General features: G+C 39.5%; 1 protein-coding gene across 1 annotated transcript; it reads right to left on the bottom strand.

The window, feature by feature from the left end:
* Positions 1-17,835: 17,835 nt before the first annotated feature.
* LOC149187166 (uncharacterized) lies at positions 17,836-20,403 on the bottom strand. Its single transcript, XM_089409579.1, has 2 exons — positions 19,414-20,403; positions 17,836-18,972 (listed from the first exon to the last, which is right to left on the bottom strand). The coding sequence occupies exons 1-2, from the start codon at positions 20,401-20,403 to the stop codon at positions 17,836-17,838; spliced, it is 2,127 nt and encodes a 708-aa protein (XP_089265705.1).
* Between the last annotated feature and the right edge of the window lie 4,570 nt (positions 20,404-24,973).

The following is a 24,973-nucleotide window of genomic DNA, read 5'->3' as shown; positions in this document are numbered from 1 at the left end:
GTTATCATTGTTCTATCTTTTACCTAATCATGTTGATGTTTATCGCTTTGAATAAGATGGTGATTCTCCTAATCGAACTAGGGTGTGGATAATCATTATCTCAATGCCTTCACCACAGACAGGCAGAAACAACTAATTTTCTTTTCCAGCTATTCTTCAATCTTTCCATGGAACCCGTATTGTTAGTTTTTTGTCCAACTAAGATACCTCTAATTCTATGGTACATCAGACAGGATCAGAGAAAATTGCAGTGTTGTTATAGACATTTTTGGGCACTGCAACCCCAATCATAAAATGTCCATAAACCAAGGGCTCTTAAGTCCCTAAAGGTGTTGTTCCGACCCCTAAAAGAACAAGGTCAACTGATTACAGCATCTCCCAGAAGTTCTCCTTGAAAAACTACTCAGAACTGGTCAAAACTGGACCATTTCACTTGCTCCATAGGCAAAGTGCGTTGCATCCCACCTGAATACACACAGTAGGTGTGATGCATGTTTAAAAGCCCTTCTATGGGGTGCAATGGGCGAGAGTGGACAAATGGCAGGGTCAATCCACAAGGTGGAGGAGCATGGAATCTTCCAGAAACTTCTCCTGTGACACTTGCCTCTCTGCATTCGAACAGGGATGAGTAAGAGATCATCAATCTCCAAGTGGAATTAAGAACTACCAGAGGGAGGACACTAATCAAATCTCAAAAGCTGACTCACTCCCCTTTCAAACATCTATATATGGATCCCTCATCCCAGAGATCCAGATGCTGGAATTTTGCATCTTGTAAGGAAGTGTTGCTGGTTTCTTGGTGCAATATCATAGTGTTGGGTGATCTAAGCTTTTTCATGAGGTGAAGAAGGGCTTCTTGCTGAGAGGATGATGCTGGGTCAGAACAACTGGTTGTAATTCTCTTGGCTCTTTCTTGATTATCAATAAATCTATTCAAATTATCAATAAATCTATTCAAGTTTTCCTCCATACTCTTGTATGATTTATGTTTTATGCATTTGTATGGTCAATTTACATCTAATCCTATATTTTTTATGATAATAGATCTATGTTCTTGGATGGTATTATGCTGCTTTGATTCTACAGGTTCTCTGTGAAGCTGGGTAGACAAGGAAGCGAGTAGCAAAAGATCTATCAGAAGGGAGAGTGTTATGAAACCAGCTCAAGAAAAGATAGAAAAGATAGATCAACGCCTTAGAATTCAGCCTCTTCGAGGGGGCAACCTCCTTTACATTACATAAATGAACAATCCTTTTATGATACAAATGAAAATACCTTCTTTCTATATATAGGAGTCTAAGGGGACATAACATAATCAGAGCCAACATAACAATAATAATGTAAGGGCACAATAATAACAATAGTGGGCTTCTATGGGGCACAAGAGTAACAATATGGGCACTACATGGGTACATCAATATAATAAGGGGGTTGTACTAATAAAAATAAGGGGTTACACTAGTAGTATAGGGGCCTAACATGCCCCTCTCCTTCAAAAAGCGTTGTCCTCAACGCTTGAGTAGTTCTTGATGCTTCCGTATAAAATTATTGTCCTCCCATGTGGAATCTTCAGCAGGTAAGTTCTTCCACTTGATGAGATACTTTGAAATTGATCGATTTCGTACCTGTCAGGTTCTTGTTTCTGTGACTACTCCAGGTTCCAATATGATTTTTCCTTCCTCTTCAATTTCTGGCAATATTGTTTGCATTGGAATCTTTTGCAACTTTTGAATAAGTGGCCATACTTCTTTTTCCTTCTTCCATTCATCCCTTGCTTCGCTTATCCAATCTGGTTGGATAATAGAAATAGCACAAAACAATGCTTCCACATCCTCATCCTTGAAGAATCTTCCCACTCGGTAAGGTCACCATTTGTTAAGTGCATGTAGTATTGCCCACATTTCCTTATCATAAATAGTTTTATTTATATGTAGCAGTAAAAATACCCAATCACCTACATCAAAACATTTTTCACTATGATGTTGATCTACCTGTTGTTTCATTTGATTTTGCACCAAAGTGGTGTTATCCTTTAAAAGTTGGAGAACTTGTTGTTGATGCTCGATGTGATCTTTCACTGCTTGAACCTTTTTCTTCTTGATATGTCCTTCTATCTTTAGAGTTTGAGGAGTGGTAATTTCTTCCAATCCTTTACAATATATGGTCGGATTCATTTCTTGATGCTCGATGTGATCTTTCACTTCTTGAACATTTTTCTTCTTGATATGTCCTTCTAGCTTGATAGTTTGAGGAGTGGTAATTCCGACCAATGAATTACAAGATATGGTTGGATTCATTTCTTCTTTCTTGACGTGATCTTTCACTTCTTTCACCTTTTTCTTCCTGATATGTCCTTCTATCTTGAGAGTTTGAGGAGTGGTCATTCTTGCTAATAGTTTACAAGATATGTTCTTATTCATTTCTTCTTTCTCTGGGGTCGGGTCCTGGCATATATCCTCTTCTTTTGATGTTTCTTGATCCAATTCTTCCTCCTATTCATACTCTATGTAAAATATTTTCTTCTCAACACACTTATGACCTTTAGTGCATTTGCTATCACAATTATAACAAAGCCCTTTTTCTCTTTTTTCTTCCAATTGTTGTGGTGTAACCCTTGTAGGTTGTGGAAGGCTAGGAGGAACAACACAACCATATTTATAATTGTGAGGGGTAGACTTCCTTGTTGCCATAATTTTACTTTCAAATATGTCACAAAGCCCTTTTACTCTTTCCAATTGTTGTGGTGTTGCTCTAAAGAAGGTGTTGCTCTTTGTATCCTCATAATGTGCTATCATTTCCTCCATGAGAATTTACCACGTAACAAGTTTTTTACGAGAACAAAGTCCTTTATACCATAAAAATTGATCCAGTTCTAAATATGAAGATGCAATACATACCTTTTGTAACAGTGGTACACCATGTAGATCAAAATATTTCACCATCTGAAGTATCCAATTTACTGGATCCTTGCCATCAAACTTCCTCATCTTGCTTTTTCTTGATTTTAGGACCTTGAACTTGAAACGACTGTAACTCTGTACTTGCGGTTATTTAAGTTCTGAAATTGCTAACTGTAGTAGCCCTCTGTGTCCTCTTTCCAATGCCACCAGTCTGATCCAAATTAGATTCTCCAAAAAAGAGTTATACATAATCTCCCAAGATGACCTGATTATAGACCTTTCCAGAAGAGCGAAATTGTATGAAGTGTCACGTGTCAATTTTTCGACCTCTGGGTCTGAAAAAGATATACAAGAAACTACAGTCCGTCCTCTTTCTATACCTTCTTACGAAATTTCAATCCGATGCTCAGAGAGAAAGGTATGACGATTTTCCCCAGGTCACCTGTTTTGAATGTAATTTAGGAGTCTGCAAAAAGACCAACTTCCTCAGATCATATCTCCGCAAATATTGCGCGAAAAGCTCTGAAATTCAGACTCAAAGTTCAACGTGATTTCTTCTCAAATGGGTTTTTTTTGTGACTTCTGAAACATCACAGAAAAAAGTTATAGCGAAAATTCCACGATGACCTGTTTGGAGCAGCGAAACCCTAGAATCCAAAGCTCTGATACCAAATGTTATGAAACCAGCTCAAGAAAAGATAGAAAAGATAGATCAACGCCTTAGAATTCAGCCTCTTCGAGGGGGCAACCTCCTTTACATTACATAAATAAAAAATTCTTTGATGATACAAATGAAAATACCTCCTTTCTATATATAGGAGTCTAAGGGGACATAACATAATCAGAGCCGACATAACAATAATAATGTAAGGGCACAATAATAACAATAGTGGGCTTCTATGGGGCACAAGAGTAACAATATGGGCACTACATGGGTACATCAATATAATAAGGGGGTTGTACTAATAACAATAAGGGGTTACACTAGTAGTATAGGGGCCTAACAGAGAGGGATCGAGCAAGGAACCAAGCGCAAGACAGAGGTTGGTCTCCTTTATTCTTCTCTCAACTATTTTTCATAAAGGAAAACGAAAGTAGTTTTAGTTTGTTTGTTTCTAAAGTAGCTACCAGCCTTATTGGGATTAGCAGCTCTGCATAGACACTATTCCTGGTAACAAAATGGCGACTCCGCTGGGGAGCGAATAGATTGATTGTTTATCTACATTTGTTTACTTTATAAACTTACAGACAGAGCCTGAAGTCAAGCTAGCTAGCCTTCGAACTGCATTTTCTATGCAAGTGCAAAGTAGATCAATGTTGCATCAGTCAATCTCCAGGTTTTGTTTATGAATTAAACGATTGATTTACAAGCTCTCTAATTGCCCTTGTGGTGGCTCTAGTAACCTCCTTAGATCTACCCCTGTGATTGATTTATTGATTACCACTTGCTCGGCCTAAATCCCTGAACTGAACTGCAAAGTGTGACCCGGAACCCAGTCAAAGTCTCGTCCCTGGTCCATCACACTGTCTCTTCTTAGGATCCTGAATGCATCGCACTTCCCAAGTGGGATAAGTGCGTTGCATTTCATTTTCCCAGTGCTGCAGGTGCGCTGATCAGACCTCCTCTGCTCTTAGATTTTGATTTCTGTGTCTGCTCTTTTCAGTTCTATTCAGGATTTTTTCTGTTAATGGTCAGTACACCTCTGTTGAAACCCCCTTCCTTTCCATTATTTTGCCTCCATTGTGCAAAGAACTTTAAATGTTTTTATGTATTTTTGAGTAATTATCAGTTCTCTTTTGCAAAGAAGTAGTGTAATTGAACTGTCACTTCTTGATTTGAGAGTGTCGCAAGTGTCGTTTTCAGTCATAGAAGAGAATCTGATTGTTCTTGATAGTCGATTACATAGTTACTCTTGTATTTCATCTGAATTAGTAGTTTTTCTAGTGTCGAAAGCAAGTTTTCAATTCCAAATCGCAAAGTGTTGTCATTGTCTTCATTTTGTCTTGAAAAGAAACCTATTAGTAATTGTCGCTTTGAAAAATAATTTAGATTTGCGCAATAGCTTTATTTTTATCATTCACACATTAAGAAGGCTGAAAACAAATACATGCATGTGCATTTGCATTTAGACTGTTTGTTGGTTTGATTTAGGACAATGCATATAATGTGTGCTCTATGCTCTATGCTGAAAGAATGTTGTCTATCTTTCCTTAGTAGGTAGGATTTTCATTGCACAAAGAAGATAAAACGATTGTTTGTCATTTTAGATTGAATTTTAGGAATTGTACATATACATCACGCGGTGAACCTGAAAGGAAAATTTCTTAAGCAAGATCAACTATAAAATAAATTTAATGAATCTAACAACGCTTTGTAACCTAACGCACAACGTCTAGAAGTCTAGGCTAGAGACGTATTCCGGCGTCATAAAGCCTGGTAACTGTTGTTTTCACTATTGGTTGGGTGATTCCTCCACTTTGAGACGAAAAGTGCCAGTACGGACTTGTGCTCCCACGTACCGTCAAGTATATTTTGGGAGACCACAATAGGCTTTATCCTTTATCCATAGGAAGCCGTGTCTGCCGCCCTATCGATCGCAATGCACTGAACACAGCATTCGGGAAGATTGACTGCCGTACCGTAAAAATTATTCTGCAGTTTTGCGATTGGTTTGGTAATCCCTCTGTCTAGATTTCCATAGTAGTCTCTTTCGTTCCTTTTCAGACTCCTTAAAGGAAAAGGTCCATCTGAGCACTTGTCACTTCAAGCTCATTAAAAATCGAAGGCGACTAGAGTCATCTTTTGTTTTTTCTTGACTCTTAAAAATTGAAAAAACAAGTTGTGTCAAAGCGTCTAAAATTTATTTTAAATGGAATAAATATCACCTTTCCTACGTTGGTCTTAGGTTGAGAAAAATGGAGTCCACCAACCAAGGAATTCCCCTTGGACGAAATCCTAGTCCCTTCTCCTCTTGGGGAGATGTTGGTGCACCCCATATGGCCACATTGTCGCTTCCAGGATTGACAATTGGCTTGCCCGTATGGCTCTTCTCAACTTCTGTCGTTCAGATTCCCATGATTCCTGAACAATCGAGTCAGCAACTAGACGACACCAAAGTTACCCCCCAACCTTCTACTTCGTCCTTCCTCTTCGCTTGATGAAGCTGGTAAAGCCAAAAATCAAGTAACTAAGAAGAAGAAGGAGAAGAAGAAGAAAGAAAAGAAGAAGGAACCAAAGGTGAAAAGGGGTGACCAGGCATCGTCTAGCGAAAATCCACACACTGCACCATCCAGGCCTAAATCGCCATGTGTCATTTGTAAAGGATACCACTTTCATCAAGATTGTCCTTGCATCCCTCGAATCTTAAGGGACTGGTCTCCTCGTTTGCACAATCCGGTTTCGTCAACCTCTGATAATCATGTTGAAAGTACACCGTCAACTAGTGAAAGTGAAGCCCCTAGACAAAAAGGAAAATATAAATTTCCTTGTAAATTGTGTGAAGGCGATCATGCCGTCCACCGTTGTCCCTTCTTAGACGAAGCTAAAAGAGTTTCGGATGACCGTCCGGTTTCACTGTTACGGCTTCCTCCTGGATATTAGAAACTCTTGCCGAGTCTGTCACTAGTTGAAAATCCAGATGACATGCCCTTGTGGTCGGCTGAAGCATCTATCATTGAAGAAAAACCATCTGAATCCATACCAGACGAAAGTCAAAAGGTCGAGGCGGTAGTTGACCCGGTGTTGCCTTCAGAGGATCCATCTTCAAATGATACAATCACCGAGGAGAACAAGAACAACACCGTTCAAATTCTCTTCGTAAGCATAGACTTCGATGAACATGGGGGTAGTATACTCGTTCCTTTACCGCAAGAAGGAAGTTCTTTAGAGTCATATCCGGCCATCTATTTGGTCCCACCTCCAAGCAACCTAGTTGTTTCCTTCGACTAGAATCTACTAGGCAGACCCCGTTTACCAGCTAGTGTACCATTTTTAACCATTACCGAAATATATAGAATGGTCATGGCCGGTACCATCATAGATGAAGGGGCTTCTGTGAGTATCCTTTCCTCGACTGCTTGGAAAGCACTTGGTTCTCCATCGCTTTTGCCTGAAATGAGAAATCTAACAGGCTTTCACAAAGGAACCAGTCAACCCTTAGGGATCCTTCCCAATGTGTCGATGACATTGAGAGGGAAAACCGTTCACATGAACGTAATGGTAGTCCAAGGACCCCTGGATTATAATCTACTCCTTGGACACGACTATATTTATTGCATGGGAGCCATTGTCTCATCACTCTTTAGTGTAATGTGTTTTCCGCATGAAGGAAGAGTGGTCAAGCTCGTAGACCAGCTTTCATTCCCTGGTTCATGCATAGCAAATAGTCATATACCATCCCTGAATGGTCTTTTCACGCAAGGAATGTCTCATCAATCCCCAGTCCCTCCGCCCGATGAGCGCAAGTGATTTGGAGGACATGACTAAAACCCAGGGGGCATGCACCCTGGTCTTCTTCGGCAGGAAAACTTCAGGTATAGGGTAGGTTTCCGCGAAGGATATATGACTAGTCTGACACACCCGTCCGTTTTGGAAAAGGGGATTAGACTGGAATAAGATTCCTTCGTCAAAGTTATGTGAGTGGAGGCGCCTGCGCCACTCACCCTTGTCTATTTCAGTATACATCGCTGAGGAAGTGTTTTACCTGAAGTATGGATAGAACAATCTTTGATAACCTGAAAGAGGTAGGCCTTTCCCAATAAAACAAATGTTTTGTCTGTAAATTGAGGGGTAACCTCGAAACTCTATTTCACTATACCTGGGGGAATGCAAACCTTTTGGCATGCAAGTGAAGAGCGACCATTTATTTTTTTAAATCTATAGGACCTCTAACCCTTTAAACTCGTAGGATTGGTCGTTTCCTAACTTGCATAAAGAAAGGATGTGGGGCAAAGCTTTGAAAAAATGACGTTTTTAGATGAGACATCCTTATTATATGACTAGATCTAGCAGTTTTAAGGCGGACTTCAAGCTCATTAAAAAATAAACATAAGCAATGAGCAATTGTTCCTCCAGAGTTTAAGCTCATTTTAAAATAAAAAATGAACCAATTCTCGGTAAATAACCATCGTGAATGTATTACTTCAGCCTTTGAATCCTTGGTCGTGTTCTCATCATCACCTCCACTCTGTATTGGCCGATCATTCACCTACACTTGATTGTTTACCCCTTTTTGAGGAACAGCCACGAAGAGTGATCCTATTAGCCATCCTTATGACACTGTCGTGACTGGAAAATTCCAAACCTCACCTGGAATTAGCTGCTACCCAAAGTTATCACTCGTTCCTCAAAAGACGAGTCTCCTTTAAGATCTTTTCAACTGACTCGTAAAATATGAAAAGATTGTCGAGCGATTGGCCTCTCCAGCTCGTTAAAGTGACCAGAAGTGCTATCCCTCCATTAGATTTTAATCTTTTTGGACCTGAGGGATTATTACACATTAAAGATCGAGCGCTTGCTTTGTTCGGCTCGTTAAAATTACCGAAAATTCATCCCTTTTGTATTATTTTATACTTTTTTGGACTTAAGGGATTATATTACGGAAAAGGATTTTTGGAGTTTCCTTTACGTCCCTTTTCAGACTCTCTAAAATTGAAAAGGACCGAGTTATCTTTGTCGTTAAACTCGTTAAAACCGAATAGCGACAAACTTGTCCATAACAGACAAGAACGAGTTTCATTATCGCTAGGCTCGTTAAAAATTAGCGATGGGTTTGCCCGAAGGGAAGATTATAGAACAAGCATATGTTATCCTCCTCAAGCTTGACAAAAATAAAGAGGTATTGGTCAGCAATGACTGGGGAAAAATTGGGAAGAAAACTTGAAGAAACTTCATTGGTAGCAAGTCGCTCTTGAACATGACACTTTCACTTTGCATCCAAGCCGGGTTGGGTTGTTCCATTCACTGGTCACATCACCATGGTTCCATCACACCATCCATATTTGGGGTTAATGCTACCAATCCATCATGTCAGTGTTTTCTGGTATGTTCGAGAGAAGTCGCTCAGAGAATTCACCTATGTCTCACCCACTGCAATACATTCACGCTCCATCCTTTCATGATCAGCACCCTGAATATTATGTCATCAAATTGTTTTCACCTCCATTAAAATCATTTGCTCCGTTCCATGTCATTGATGTGGGATTCACTAAGGCCCTGCTATGACGGATTGCTTCTTGTCGACATTAGCTCATTATCCAAGAAGTTGATCTATGAACACCCCTTTCAGTACTTTGAAGCTTGCATGCCTCAATGGCAAGTTTCTCACTTCTGGCGACAGGTTTACATCAATGGCCTTCGACCGAAATATTTTGTGTGGTGTTCGACGTCAAGTCCCTTATTCACACCACATGAAATGTACTATAGTACCTTGAGGGTCATCATCATTATCGGTGATTCCTCTCGCGCCTGTTAACAACTTACATCATTGGTTGGTAATCAGGCGATGTCCTTCCATGTTCGACTCCAGAACATTTCTCACATGGATCGACTTGTACTTTGAGTGAAGATCGAACGAGATTGAAGACCCCGGATCTAGTTTCATCCATCCGGGTTGCGATATATATTCAGGAAAATAAAGACATTAAATGTACATCATTGCCGCACAGATAATCATCCAACCTAAGGGTTGATGGCTCTACCGGAATCATCAGTCTACACTCAGACGATTGTCTGTCCTATGTACATGAAAATGAATTTACAAAGATGAGCATGGGAAATTCCCGCCTCAGCTAGATCATGAAAATATTATGAAGATAATGTATTGTATTGTATCTTATTACAGGTCACCTTCCAGCTTGAAAAACTTCGGATCCTCATGATAAAGCATTTCACCCGACATCAAAAATTAACGACCTCATGCTTTAGGGGGCAACTGTTATAGACATTTTTGGGCACTGCAACCCCAATCATAAATGTCCATAAACCAAGGGCTCCTAAGTCCCTAAATGTGTTGTTCCGACCCCTAAAAGAACAAGGTCAACTGATTACAGCATCTCCCAGAAGTTCTCCTTGAAAAGCTACTCAGAACTGGTCAAAACTGGACCATTTCACTTGCTCCATAGGCAAAGTGCATTGCATCCCACCTGAATACACACAGTAGGTGCGATGCATGTTGAAAAGCCCTTCTATGGGGTGCAATGGGCGAGAGTGGACAAATGGCAGGGTCAATCCACAAGGTGGAGGAGCATGGAATCTTCCAGAAACTTCTCCTGTGACACTTGCCTCTCTGCATTCGACCAGGGATGAGTAAGAGATCATCAATCTCCAAGTGGAATCAATAACTACCAGAGGGAGGACACTAATAAAATCTCAAAAGCTGACTCACTCCCCTTTCAAACATCTATATATGGATCCCTCATCCCAGAGATCCAGAGGCTGGAATTTTGCATCTTGTAAGGAAGTGCTGCTGGTTTCTTGGTGCCATATCATAGTGTTGCATGATCTAAGCTTTTTCATGAGGTGAAGAAGGGCTTCTTGCTGAGAGGATGATGCTGGGTCAGAACAATTGGTTGTAAATCTCTTGGCTCTTTCTTGATTATCAATAAAGCTATTCAATTTTTCCTCCATACTCTTGTATGATTTATGTTTTATGCATTTGTATGGTCAATTTACATCTGATCCTATATTGTTTATGATAATAGATCTATGTTCTTGGATAGTATTATGCTGCTTTGATTCTACAGGTGCTCTGTGAAGCTAGGTAGACAAGGAAGCAAGTAGCAAAAGATCTATTAGAAGGGATAGGGATCGAGCAAGGAACCAAGCGCAAGACAAAGGTTGGTCTCCTTTATTCTTCTCTCATCTATTTTTCATAAAGGAAAACGAAAGTAGTTTTAGTTTGTTTGTTTCTAAGGTAGCTACCGGCCTTAGTGGGATTAGTAGCTCTGCATAGACAGTATTCCCGGTAATAAGTGTTGTGGCCTTTTCTCAAGCATCAAAAAGGGAAACATGGATCTCGACTTCCTTTCCACTTCAATTTGGTGTACGCGTTTGCTTTTCCCACAAAAAATGCATCTAGAAAGGACTACATTGGGACATGGATGTTGGGATAACCCTTATCCATATGGATTCTTTTTTAAGAGTGGTTTTGTCAAGCTGAAGGAAACCAATCGTTTGAACATTTTGGATTGGCATAAGGGAAACAACAATCCACTGCTTTTTCGGTGATGCTTCTAAAAGCTATGACAGGTGAAGGTGAGCTTTGAGGGTGTGAAAATTATAGCAACAGTGTTGTTTTCACAACATCCTTTTCTTAATTCATTTGTTGCCATGACTAGAAAGCCGACATTTTTCCCATACCTTCGTCCATGTAGGCATGGCTTTAAATGCTAATGGCCATTAGACACTAATGTAGTTCAATCTTATCTAGATCCTTTTACTAGTTACGAACATCCTCATTTACACATGCAGTTCCTTAAAACTTAAAACTACTTGAACTTACTATTTAACAAGTTTTTAAAACACTCCTACTCCTCTATATTTATATGGTTTCCGATTCAAGCCTTTGCCCAAAAGGCATTGTTCAAAAATGTGCCTTCCTTTCCATGATTATATATCGGTGATGGTGTGAATTTCTGGTTTGTCTTCTCAACGGAAGGGTTCAAACTTTGACATATTCGCAGTAAGATAGGAAGATGTTTATTTTTCTCACCCACACCACTGTAATTACAATAATTTTTCTTTACTAACCCGAGATACATGATTTTAATGATTTAGAGGTTAGTGGATTTGAGAAGGAATCATTGAGTTATACGAGGGTTGGTTAGACAACGTCGCCTTGCACTCTGTCCACCTAACGTGTATATGAAACTAGTCGTAGTCTTCCATCGGCTTCGAGATATGATTGAATTCGAGACTCAAAATTGCAAGGTAACTTCAATAATCACTTTGAGATTCTTCCGCATTTTATCTCGAACAACCTAGAAGCTCAAGCAACCTCTAGCTATGATTTGAACTTCTTTCCCTATAACGTTGTTTCTCTCAAATTTTCCAATTTTAGTTGAATACACAAGTAACGCCTTGGACTTTTCTTAATCACCAACCCCTCAAGTTGTTCGTAGAAGTCAATAATGAATATACTATATGCTATTCGTGGTTAAGTTGTGATTGGAAATGTGTTCCGATCAGGTTCTAGGTTCGAAACCACATCTGCTAGTCTGGGATCAAGTCTTAACGAAACAAATCTTTCCTCTGTTAAATTTCCACTATAATTACAACTTTTGTTTTCACACACTTTACTAGCGTTGATTTTTCCAATGTGATATGTTACTAACAGATATGCCATTATAAGCCATTATTACTGTTAATGCAACCGTATTTATCAGTTTCACATGGGAAACAATTATTAATGTTGCATGTATTGTAAGAAGCCCATATGAACATGTTTTTAGCTTCCCCCTTAACGCACTTACGATTTGACTCGCGACATTGTATAAATTATATAGGAAAAAGGTTGAGCTTCTTTATTTCTTAATTTACCCCTCTATCCGTTAGTTACATACTTTGACCAACGACATTGAAGCCTTTACTACTTGGTTTTTATCTCCGCATATTGATGCATATACCACAGATCAATCAATTAAAACCCTTATTTTATAAGGATCGTATGCATAAAACCCCCATTAATAATAACATGACTTATTATGTTATTTAATCCTTTATGGTTGGATTCACCTTCAAAAAATCCTAATTTCCCTTGGTTGCGAGAAATCATTATGTAATTCATGTGCTTAAATTTCCAGACTTAGCTTATAATTAAAACCCGTCAACCAATATGCTACGGATGTCGATTAGTACACAAGCCTCAGTGTTTGAACCTAGGCTCTGATACCATTTCTAACTTACCTCCTGAGCCTACCCGAGAATTTAGGCGCTATGCCCTATAAATTCAAAGATTTGCCTCAGTTACGGTTTAACATTTGACCATTATTACAAGTACAGTGAACTAATGCTTTATTGATCAACCTTTAGGCATAACTACAAGTTGGATATGGGAATGAAGAAGCTAGCATGCAACCCATAAAACTTCTTCCATGTCTTTATGCAAAACATTACATGCAACATTAACAGTACCTTGCATCTAGCATGGTCAGAATTATAGCATTATAGGCATAGCCAAAAAATTGTAACTGTCATGACTCTTAAGCATCATGCAAAAATAGCCAACCTAGCATTATCAAATACCATTCTTATAGCACATAAATCCTGAATCATTGTTTATACAATTAGTACCACTACTCTTTAACTATTCTACATGCAATAATGCCCCAGGTATAGCTATTTGCCAACTTATCACATAACACTAGAGGCACACTATGCTAATACTGCTAACTTTACACAGGGATATCACAAGAGTCACATGCATAGGAAATCCATCATTCCCATAACAGAGTTAATTGAACATCCATATATTTGAGCTAACAATTTAACAATAATATACTTAAGGATTAACATAAAGCGTATATCATGCAAGTGAATCCGACTAGAATGGAGAAGATCACTAGCAAACCTACTCAGGTATAAGTATCCCTTGCAATTCATTCAAACATGTTCATGGCAAGGAAACATAAACAAATATTCCCATAGACAAACTGAAATTATAACTGAGAAGGAAAAAAAACCAACATACAAAATGTCATCGCAATGAATCCAATAGAGAAGAGAGGTAGAACATCACTTGGAGATCGAAGCACCACCACCCAACCATGAATCACCTCTGATTCCCCCCAATTCGAGGTTCTCGTCATGGATCAACTGCCCCCAATTGATCTATGCAATGGGTATTTAATACCCTCTTTTTCAGAAAAGCTCACCTTTATCTACTATAAGGATTTTCCTCATAAAAGCTTGCCTTTATCTCTCGCAAATATTTTATGTTCTTCTTGATGGATATTTATCTCCAATCCATCCGATGGATATTCATCCCCAATCCATCCAAGCTTATCTAGAATCACATCTAGAAGCTTAATCATGAAATATTTATCCTATCCCATTCCTCAATGGGATTTGGAAAGAATCTCATCTCTTGGTGTCTCACTTCTCCAAATGATTTATTTATTAATTTATTTAATAATATATTTGTTTTCCATATTACATTTGCACCTAGCTTTTCTCAGCTTAGGTTACAATAGTCTAACACAGAAGGGAGGGGTGTTACACCAATTTTACTTTCAAAGATGAAGGCTAATTTAATAAATAAAATATCTCAATATTATCTGTATAATTTTTTAAGATAATATGTAATTAATTTGTTTATTATTTTATGTAAGTTAATTTTGCATTGAAAATATCAAATGATTACAACTAGTATATGTTTCTTATTGTCTCCCGACCGGCATGCCACTCGAGGAAACTACAACATAACAGAAAAAGAATAAAGAGCCCAAGGAAACATAATTGAAACAAAGTTGGTAATATGATAGAGATAATGTTTCCCCACCATGGGGAAAACCAACAACAAAAGGAAAGGTATGGCATTTGAAATCTAGGAAAACTATGTTGGAATAAATTGTCATTGGTGTCAAAGGGTGATTGAGGCAGCATTCGTTTGGTGATTTTCATGCATATATTAGTGAATTTGGGTGCAAGGACCTTCTAGATTGGTAACCTGGATCAAAACATAGTTGACAATATGAGACCTAGAAGTTCAAAGAGATAATGTTGCCCCACCATGGGGAAATTAACAACAAAAGGAAAGGTATGGCATTTGAAATCTAGGAAAACTATGTTGGAAGAAACACTTAACTCTTTATTTCCCATAGAATAATTACAAGTCGGTATTTCTAACACTACCATATTTTAGTTGCATGCAAAATTGTTTATGATGATCTGAATTGGATGCATTTTGTTGAAAAAGCAAACAGTTTCTAATATATGTGATTTATTTTTGTTAGCTTAGTAGGACCTTTAATTCATTCATAAAAAGCATATTATAGCCATAATAGACATTATGTGGCCTCTACCTACCTATCGACAAGCTAGGTTTGTTGTCCATCAGAATTCATTATACGAAATCCAAAATCTGAAGTTCTTAAGTCTGTCAAACTTACCCTTATAGGCCTAAATTTCTAAAACCTAGTTCACTCTTAACTTGCTAACAACAGTACTACTTAAAAACATATACAACATCAAAATTTAAAAATAAAACCACAAAAAAAGAAGCACCTAGAGTTAATCCTCCAAGGACTCCACTGGAGCTAGGTCCTTTGCACTAGTACCCGAAATCTCTGACTTAGGTGGGCACCTAATGTGTCATTCAATATGACCCAACCGAATATTTTTATGTTGTATTTGGAATTGGACAAGTTGGAATTCCTTTTGGATTTCCTGAAATCCTGGATCAGTTTTAATGAAACCTGTTGTGTTCATAATTTCCTCGACCACTATATTCTTCATCATCTAATAGAGATGAATTGTTTGTGTATACTATGTAATTATGCCATAGGTATTATCAGGATATAGAACCAACAAACTCTATTTTTCCTCTTGTATCTCATACTCAATGCGTTGGTTGAGGTCCGACTGCCAACCTGCAATCACCTGTCTCACTTGGGTAGGGGTGCCCGTGACATAAGCTTAAGCCGCAACACTGATATGTCGAGCCTGCGATTTCTGACTAGTCTGCCTTGGCAGTTGTGAGGAAGAAGCTCCTCTTCCCTCCCAAGCTACCCTGTGATTTTTAAACCCAAATGTCTACCCTACAACCCAGAGAATGACATTCTTGAAATATATATCAATAAATTGACCAAACAAAGCACTAAATCAAAAAACATTTGAAGTTAATCGACCAACTTTTCATCGTAATTAAAGAAAAACTACCTCTATGAATAGTCTTTGAGTTTGAATTGACATATAAAGAACTCCTTTTGGCAAATTGCAGACTCAACCATTATTGTATGAGAAATGGTAACCATATATTTAGGAAGTTGGGTCAGAGTATACTTGTAGTAAGTTTATCAAAGACATCGACAATGACCATTGAAACCTTAACGAAAGTATTACTACAGCAAACAACATAACCTAAAAGGACTTGGCGTAAAAAAGAAAATACGAAAACAAATTTTCTAGAGGCCATTAAAAACTCTTACCATAAACCTAATTATCAAATAATTGTTGATTTGGATTATAAAATCTACAATGTTGATAGAGTGGTTATAAAACTGAACATATGGCTAACAGAGGAGCTCTTCCTGCTTATGAAAGGAATAATCTAGAAACTTATCGAATATGAATATGGATTGTAAACATATGAAACATCCCACATTAAAAAAAAAAAAAAAAAAAAAACAAAACAAAACAAAAATTATGAAATAGTTACAATTTAACTTTAGTTTTGAAGGATGAGTAAGAGAGAATGGTTATTGAAATATTAAGCCATTGGAAAGTCACTAATATAATGAGAGTTGGTGATCATACTACCATCTATACACATATATATTTATATGACACGAAGCATCGTTTTAGGGACCAATACAATTGTGAATATTAACGAAATAACTTTGAAACAATTTTTTTTTTTCCACTGGAAAAATCATAATCTTTCATTATCTTTGAAAAATTACATATTGTAGATGCATTTTGCATATGTTGTAAGTTCTTCTGCCACATATGGGTATAGCTATATATCTATTCTGTTCAAAAAGAAAAAATCATCACGCAGGATGTTCATTGTTGATATGTTATATATATACATATTGCCACGCAGGGCTGCAAGTAGGTAGTATTATCAGCTATGTACAATAAGTTCCAAAAAGTATCATTTTCAGATCTGCATCTCATGGGTTGGGTGCCCTGTGATAGTGTGTATCTATATACGGATGATGGTAGTATTGGTATGCATTTGATCCACGCTGCTCCTGGATCATCCACTCTCCTCTGGGTAGTGTTGTGGCCTCCTTGGATAGTTGGTCGGCACTGATATTGTATTCCCTGTAGATATGTTGCCAAGAGATATCAGTGAATTGTGCCTTTAGAATGTTTATATCATCCAATATGTAGCTGAGAGTGTGTGTGTGGCATACAGTAGTATTGTTGAACCAATCAATGACTATCTTCTAATCTCAAAATATATGTATATGCATGCAGTTGTGTCCTAATGCAAAATGCAGGAGGTGTCGGAGTGTGATCAATTCAGCGAAATTATTAGTGCCAGATCCCAAACCCAGTTTCGCTTTGTAAAAGTGTTGTTCATTGATGTATAATAGAAAGCCTCCCCCACAGCCCTGTTGTTGGGTTGCGCCATCGAAGTAAGCCCATGGAGTGTTGTGATCAATTCTCGGAGGGTCGTGCGGAATTCTAGCTCTAGGCTGAGGCGGCTCAGGCAGCTCGTTATAGGCCGAAGTGATGAGGGCAGTAAGATGCGGCCAGTTTACAGGTTTATCATCGAAAATCGATCGATTTCGGGCAAGCCATAGATACCAGCAAATGACGACAGGCAGACTTTGTAGCTTGGAGTTTTTGTGGTTGTAGTACTAAGTTTCCCAAGTTCGAATTATGTCGTCTCCCTCCTATTTTCCAGGGTGTCGTATAGAGGTTGATAGAGCTTGCCATAATGTCTTTAATGAAGAGCAGTTTATAAATAGATGAGCACTCGATTCTGAGGTGAGTTTGCATAGGGTGCACCAGGTCGGTCCGTGGACTGCACAATGCATGAGATATTCCCCAGTGGGGACAACATCTTTCAATATGCACCAGAAGAAAAGTTTTTGCCTGGGGGAGCTGTGAGTTTCCAAACAGATTTCCACCAAAATGAGATAGTGTCCAGAACCTTGTGTGATATCAAAGTGAGGTAGCCAGACTTTGGAGTGTAGATGTCGTTTTCCGAGTGATACCGTATGAGCTCATCCTGCCCTTGTTTAATCCTGATATGTGAATCTATTAATGCGTTGATATATGCAGACCAGTCCTGGGAGGGATATTGATCTGGACTGCTGATTTCCAGCGCTGGTCGAATATGGAAGAGTTTTGTGGATCTGCAATGTCAGCCAAAACTTTAATGTTCTGTGAGTGAAGATGACGGATGAGAGCTTCGGGTAGAATATGCCTACCGCCACTACCATTCCATGGGTCCAAACCAATACGAGCCAGAGTTCCGTCATTGATTTTCCATACCAAATTATCCCTGATAATTGGCATAGAGTTGAGCAGAGCTTTCCATACTGATGATATGCCAGATTTTGGCCAGGTTGGGAGGCGAATCCAATCCAAGATATGGAGAGGCCAAATATATTTATGATATGTAATGACGGTCCATAGATTGTTACCAGTGAGCAAGGTCCATCCCATTTTTGCCGCGAGTGCTTGAGCGAATGTAGGAAGATCTTTTAGGCCCCATCCTCCCCATTTTTTTGGTGTTGTGATCTTTTTCCATCCGACCCAAGCATATATGCGCTTATCCTGATTTCCGTTCCACAGATATCTATTGCAAGTTTGTTGTAACCTGGTCAGTATGCTTCGCGGGATCCAGGCAAGAGCCATCCAGAAGACCGGGGTCGCTTCCAAGACAGCTTTTACCAGTACAAGTCTGCCAGCTCGGGAGAGATATCGATGGCTCCAGATATTGAGGCGCTTCTCCAATTTTGCGACTAGCCAAACCCAGTCCATGATCTTTGAGCTGACAGGCTTGATCCTGAAACCCAGATATTTGAGGCCATTGTCTAAGGGATGGATGCTATAAGGAAATAGATGATGGGCCAGTTGTGATTCATGGATAGAAGTTCTGGAGAGAATAATGGAGGATTTTGAGTGGTTGGCAAGCATCCCTGTGGCGGATGAGAAAAGGGAGATAATGTTAGAGAAGGAGCGAGAATCTCGAATGCTACCATCAAGGAAGATCATGACATCGTCTACAAAAAGAAGGTGAGTGAGGAAGCAGTCATCTGTGATTTTGAGGCCACAAAGATCCCCATTTCTCTTAGCCGATTCAATAAGGCGACTCAAGCCATCCATGACGATCAGGAAAAGGAGGGGAGACAGAGGACAGCCCTGTCTAAGACCACGTTCAGAGTGGAAGAACTGGGATGCAGATCCATTTATCAGAACACTGAAGGTGGGAGTGGTGATACAGGCCATGATCCAAGTGATGAAATTATTAGGGAACCCCAGATGAATGAGAAGCATCTTGAGATAGAGCCAACTGACCCGGTCAAAAGCCTTGGCTAGATCAATCTTTAAGATGATGGCTTTGTGATGCTTGGTCCAGATAGTATGAAGGGCTTCTTGAGCCACTCCAATGGCTTCATGGATCTGACGGTGTTCGAGGAAAGCAAATTGTTGAGGAGCGATATGGCGAGACAAGATGGGATGGATGCGATTTGCTATGATTTTGGAGATGATCTTGTAGAGCACGTTGCAGAGGGAGATGGGACGATAATCATCAAAAGAGGAAGGGGAATCAGATTTGGGGATCAGAGCTATGAAAGTTGAATTGATAGCATTGTATAGCGATCCAGATACTCTACATTCCTCTACCACCCTCAGTAAATCATTGCTAATTAGCTCATAGAAGGCGATGTAAAACTCGATGGTCCATCCATCCGGCCCCGGGCTTCGATCCTTCTTGAACCACTTAATGGTGCTTTCAAGTTCTGCAGGTGTCACTGGATCAAAGAGGTTCTCCGCTTCTTCATCATTTACAAATCTGGGGAAGTGACCAGCAATGTTGATGATATCTGCAATAGTTGCACCTGGTGGCTGTTTGTAGAGGTTCCTGAAGTGGGATGATCCCAGCTGTGAGAGCTTGGGGAAAGTGTCTGCTACACCACCATCTGGCATAGGGAGGCTCCAAATGGTGTTCTTTACCTTTCTGCCTTTTGCATAATTATGAAAAAAGCGTGTATTGTCATCTCTGGCTTTTAGCCAAGTTGCTCTGCTACGAAGTCTGGCAGATTCTTCTCGCTCCCTTAAGATTTTTAGCTTCTGGTTTTCAAGTTCCACCAGGTGGGCTTTGTCTTCAGCTGTGGTAAAGCCCAATCCTCTGTCATCTGTGAGGGTGGATAGTTCTGATTCTATGAGCTTAAGTGCAGAATTCTCCTTATGGTTTTTTTCTCTGGCCCATTCGATAGTAAGATGTTTGAGCTGCGATAGATTCATGCAGAAGCCCTTTGCCAGTGAGTCTGTTCTGTCAATCGGATGTTGTATCCAGAAGTCCTTAACCAACTTAGTGTAGGATGGGTCCTGTAACCAGCTATGGTTGAATTTGAAGGGGGCTTTTGGTTTTTGGTTAGGACCCGCAATCTCCAGGTAGATAGGATGGTGATCAGATATTCCTCCAGAACCGACCCATTGTTTGTAATGATGAAGCTGCTGAAACAGAGTACCTTTCATCATGAATCTATCTAGCCTGCGCGCCAGGGCAGCTTCTCCAATTCTTCTGTTCCTCCAGGTGGGGAGAGGTTTATTCATGGGAACATCAAGCAGGTCATGGCGATCCAGGAGGTCGGTCATATATTCGGTTATTGAGTCTATCTATGCCATAGACCCCTAGGATTCGCTATAACCCAGTGAAAAGTTTAAGTCACCCCCCAGGATGATATTCTCAGCTATGAAGATAGATAAACTCGGGAGGTAATTCCAGAAGGATTCTCTTTGATGGCAGGGTCCATAAATGTTAATAACCCAGAGGCTTTTACCCAAATCAGCCGAGAAGATGTCGAGTCCCATGAATCCAGGTCCCCCCCATGTACCATGAGCCCTAATAGTAGCTGGATTGAAACCAAACGCAAGACCCCCCGAACGACCTGTGGAGTCCATCGCCATGTATTGCCATCCCAGGGTGATGGAGGAGAGAGAAGCAGATATGGAGTTGGTAGGGCCAAGGGTTTCCTAGAGAAGGATTATATCAACAGGAGAAGATCCAAACAGTCGTTTCAAGGCTAGCTTCTTGGAGGCGCTAGCCAGGCCTCTGCAGTTGAAGGAAAGGCACTTCATGGAGGAAGGTTCCCAGGGGTATTCATCGCTCTAAGAACCCCAACGATAGTGGATTGTTGCCCAGTGGAAACTTTGGCTTCCGCTCTCCTGATAGCTTTAGTAATATGAGATTTTCTCCCCCGAACAGATAATGGGTTCGACCCTGGTGATGAGATGCCCAATCCAGCAATTTTCAGATGTGAGCCTAGGATGTGGGTACAAGGGCGAAGATTATAGTTATGCTTTGATCCCCGGGAGGATGAGGGAGAGGATGATGGCGAGGGAAGCTTATGAGATGAGGGCGCAGAAGGTGCAATGGCCGGTGAGGTGGGCAATGTACAAAATGCAACAGACAATGAGGGAGAGTGCAAAGAGGGAACATTTGAGTAAAAAGACAAAGGAGAGAGATGAGAAGTACCCGGAGCAGTAGTAGCTGTTGAGGCTGCCCGAGATCTGGTGACCGACGCTGATACAGTGCATTGAGCTGCACCATGTGCCTGTTGAGCTATGCTGGTGGGGGTGCTCGCAGCCGGAGAGCGTTGTGCGGCCGGAGATATGGTCCTCGAGGGAATGGTAGATGTCAAAGGAGCATCTTCTTGTTTTTTGTTGAGAGGGCAATCCTTGAATATATGACCCACTCTGTGACATCGACGACATCTGAATGGCACCCCTTCATAGTCCAGAATCTGAACCCGCGTGAATCTGCCCCAGTGAAGAGTAATCTTTTCCTCCAAGCCTTCGCTGGTGTCCAGGTGAACAAGGATGCGAGCAAGCGTTCTGTTCCTGGACTCCACAAAAGGGCGGTCATGATTGAGGTATGATCCCAGTGCGTTCCCGATGCGAATGAAAACTTCTTCGCTCCAGTACTATAAGGGGAGCCCAGGCAGACGAACCCATAAAGGCCCAGCCCCTATCTGTTCTCGTTCAGGGTCGAAGAGGGGGCTCCATCTCTTTAACAGCACCGGTGCCATCTCGATGTGCCAGTACCTGGCTAGAACCATATCAGTGTAATTTTCCTTGGCGAAATGCAGGGCGAACCAGCCTCGGGGCAGAACTTGCACCTCAGGGAGTTCCTTAAGAACCCCTCCCCAGATCTCCTTCACCCAGAGGGTGAGCCGGGCCGCCGAATATGCACGCCCTCGAACATGCCCAACTAGGATGGTGTTCGCCATTTTGGCAGCCTCCCCAATAGCCGAAGTCTCTCCAAACCGAATAGAAATGTCCCTGGAAGTAGCTTTGACGCACCTGGTTCTTTTCTTTCCCGAACGCGGAGCTGAAGGGTGGTCCGCCAATGGGTCCGGGGAGCATTCCAGAGGGGTCGCCTTCGATGAGCTGACCCTAACGGCGGGGGTTTCAAAACAACCCGAGGGTGAGTGGATGGGGGCAGAGGGCCCGGCCGTCGACGAGGGGGGTAGTCCAGAAGAAGATGCGGCCAGGAATGAGGTGGACGGAGGGTGAGGATCAAAAGAAGGCGACGGGGGGATGACAGTCGACAGGAAGCGAAGGGTCCCTGGAGACAAAGGGGGGAGTTCCAGGCCCGGGGGCGCGTGAGGAGAAGAACCTTCAGGCAGGTGAGGAGGGTGGGGATCCGGGAGAGTGACCACAGGAGAGAGATGCGGCGATGGATGCGGCGAAAGGCTAGGGCCTACAGAAGACGAGCTGAAATTTGGTCGACCAAAAATAACCTGTGAGGGGAGCGGATCCTCAGAATAGTCAACCTCCTCCTCTGTTTCCATAACATCACCGACAGTATTCGAGGTCATATTGAAAACGACAGATGGTGCCAGAAAATCTGGGCCAGGTAACAGGCGGTTCAGGTGCACGGGTAGCTTCAGGCGGTTGCGGGAGGGCTTACAGTAACCCTAACCGAAACCCTCGCGGGCAGCTGCAGAGTGCGCCATCGAGAATATCACACTATTCTCATTCAATGAATAAGATCAACTTTGAAACAAACATATATATATATATATATATATATACATATTGAAAGAACTATTAGAAAGACATCAAGGGTGGATTTTGAAATAATTTTTATTTACATACATTATATGTCAAAAGTGCAATAAGGAATAAAGTCAGGTCATACAAGAATTTCAAGGAATATTTTTTCATATAGGTAACATGGAGGATAATTGATTTTTCTAAAAGGAAAAATAAACATTTGTAAGTGCAATAAGGAATAATGTTAGGCTAGAGTACAATTTGGAGGACTAATTCTTCATATAGGTAACATGGAGGAGAAATGATTTTTATAAATGGAAACATAAACATTGTTGTATGAGAACGTTATCTTGTGCAAAGGTGAAAAAAAATTAAAAAAATTCGTTAATATGATTGAGTCCTTACATCGATCTAAATGGTTTCCTATAAGAAACTATGGTTTTAAAGTTATTATTGTGGAAAATAAAATAAGTATTATGATATTATTATATATTTTAGGGTTAGGCACAAATTCAATAAGCATAGTGCCTCTCTTAAATCAAGAAGTCAAAGAAGACATTATTATGAAGTTAAATTAGAAAAAAATGGTAAAAACTCTAAAGGGGATGAAATGAAGAATAATAATGTTATTAAAAAATTATTAATGAAAATTTAATTGTAATGTTCTAAAATAAAAAAGAATTTCCTGAAGGAGAAGATAATGAAGCCATTATCAATTTAAATTAGAAGGAAATGATAAGAACCATAGTGAGGATGGAATGAAGAATATTATTTCGAACCATAACCTATTATTTGATTTACTTAATATAATTTGATCCTAATAATTGATGTTATATTTTTAAAAAATGGTATTCATAAACTAGCCATTTATTATAGTCGTTAACTTAACTAAGGGTCTCTACATTGCTCTCTATTTAAGTTGGTGTCGTGATTTGCCTCTTCATCTTGTCCTATAATGAATGGTGCAAAACGGGTGAGCAAGATTCCTACGGAAAAAAATTTCTTAATTATTCAGAAAATAATAACGTTGTTAGTAGTATTGTTAGTGAATGAAAGTGAAGCCATTATTAATTGAAATTAGAAGGAAATTATTAGAGCCATAGTGAGAACCGAATGAAGAATAGTAATGTTGGTTCGAAACTTTTGTCCTAAGGATGGACCCCATTAGTTGGTTGAGGATGAACCACATTAGTTGGTTCGAAACATCGACATCCACTATGTGATTAATCAGAAAGACAAACTTATTATTAATAATAATGTTGTGGATGAACCACATTAGTTGGTTCGAAACGTAGAACAAATATCCACTATGTGATTAATCCAAAAGACAAACTTATTATTAATAATAATGTTGAGGATGAACCACGTTAGTTCGTTTGTCGACCAAATATCCACTATGTGATTAATCTGAAAGACAAATTTATATTAATAATAATGTTGTTAGTAGTATTGTTAGTGAATGATTATTAATGAACGCTTAATTATAATATATTAAAATAATAATAGATTTCCCAAAAGGAACTTTTACTTATTCAAAAAAGATTGAAGAACATGCCTTTGAAAAATATCAAATGATAAAAAATAGTTTTATGGGTCCATTTTTTATCGGACAAAAATACTTGAAGTGATCCACTTTATTTTTAAGGAATTCTTACGACAAAACGAAGTGGTCCACTTTATTTTTAAGGAATTCTTAGGACAAAACATTGGGTTTGAAAATCTCCGACAACGTTTTCTACATTTTAGAAAAAAATTGTAAATAAAAATAAAATGATACAAAATCATTATAATCATTAACAAATTGAAGTATAACATCTTGAAATGAAATGAGATTGGTTCTAAATAAAGAAATAGAAAATTAACTACAATATATTAAAATAAAAATAAAAATAATAATGTTGTTGGTGAATGATTATTAATGAACACTTAATTATGATATATGAAAATAATAATAAAGTTTCTCGAAAGAAATTTTAGTTATTCAAAAAAGATGAAAGAACTCATCAATGTTACACTAAGACGAATTGGTCCACTTGATTTTTAAGAAATTTTGACTACAAAACCTTGGGTTGAAAATTTCAGACATTTTTTTCTACATTTTAGAAAATAAATAAATAAAAACACAATTTAAAATAAATGAAGAAAAAAATTTGTCCACTTTTTATCA

Source organism: Pinus tabuliformis, chromosome 3_1 (assembly GCF_031772625.1).
Source record: "Pinus tabuliformis cultivar Carrire ecotype Pingquan chromosome 3_1, CPIR1, whole genome shotgun sequence".
Taxonomy (NCBI): domain Eukaryota; kingdom Viridiplantae; phylum Streptophyta; class Pinopsida; order Pinales; family Pinaceae; genus Pinus; species Pinus tabuliformis.
The sequence above is the reverse complement of the archived record's forward strand: the minus strand, read 5'-3'. Positions and strand labels throughout refer to the sequence as shown.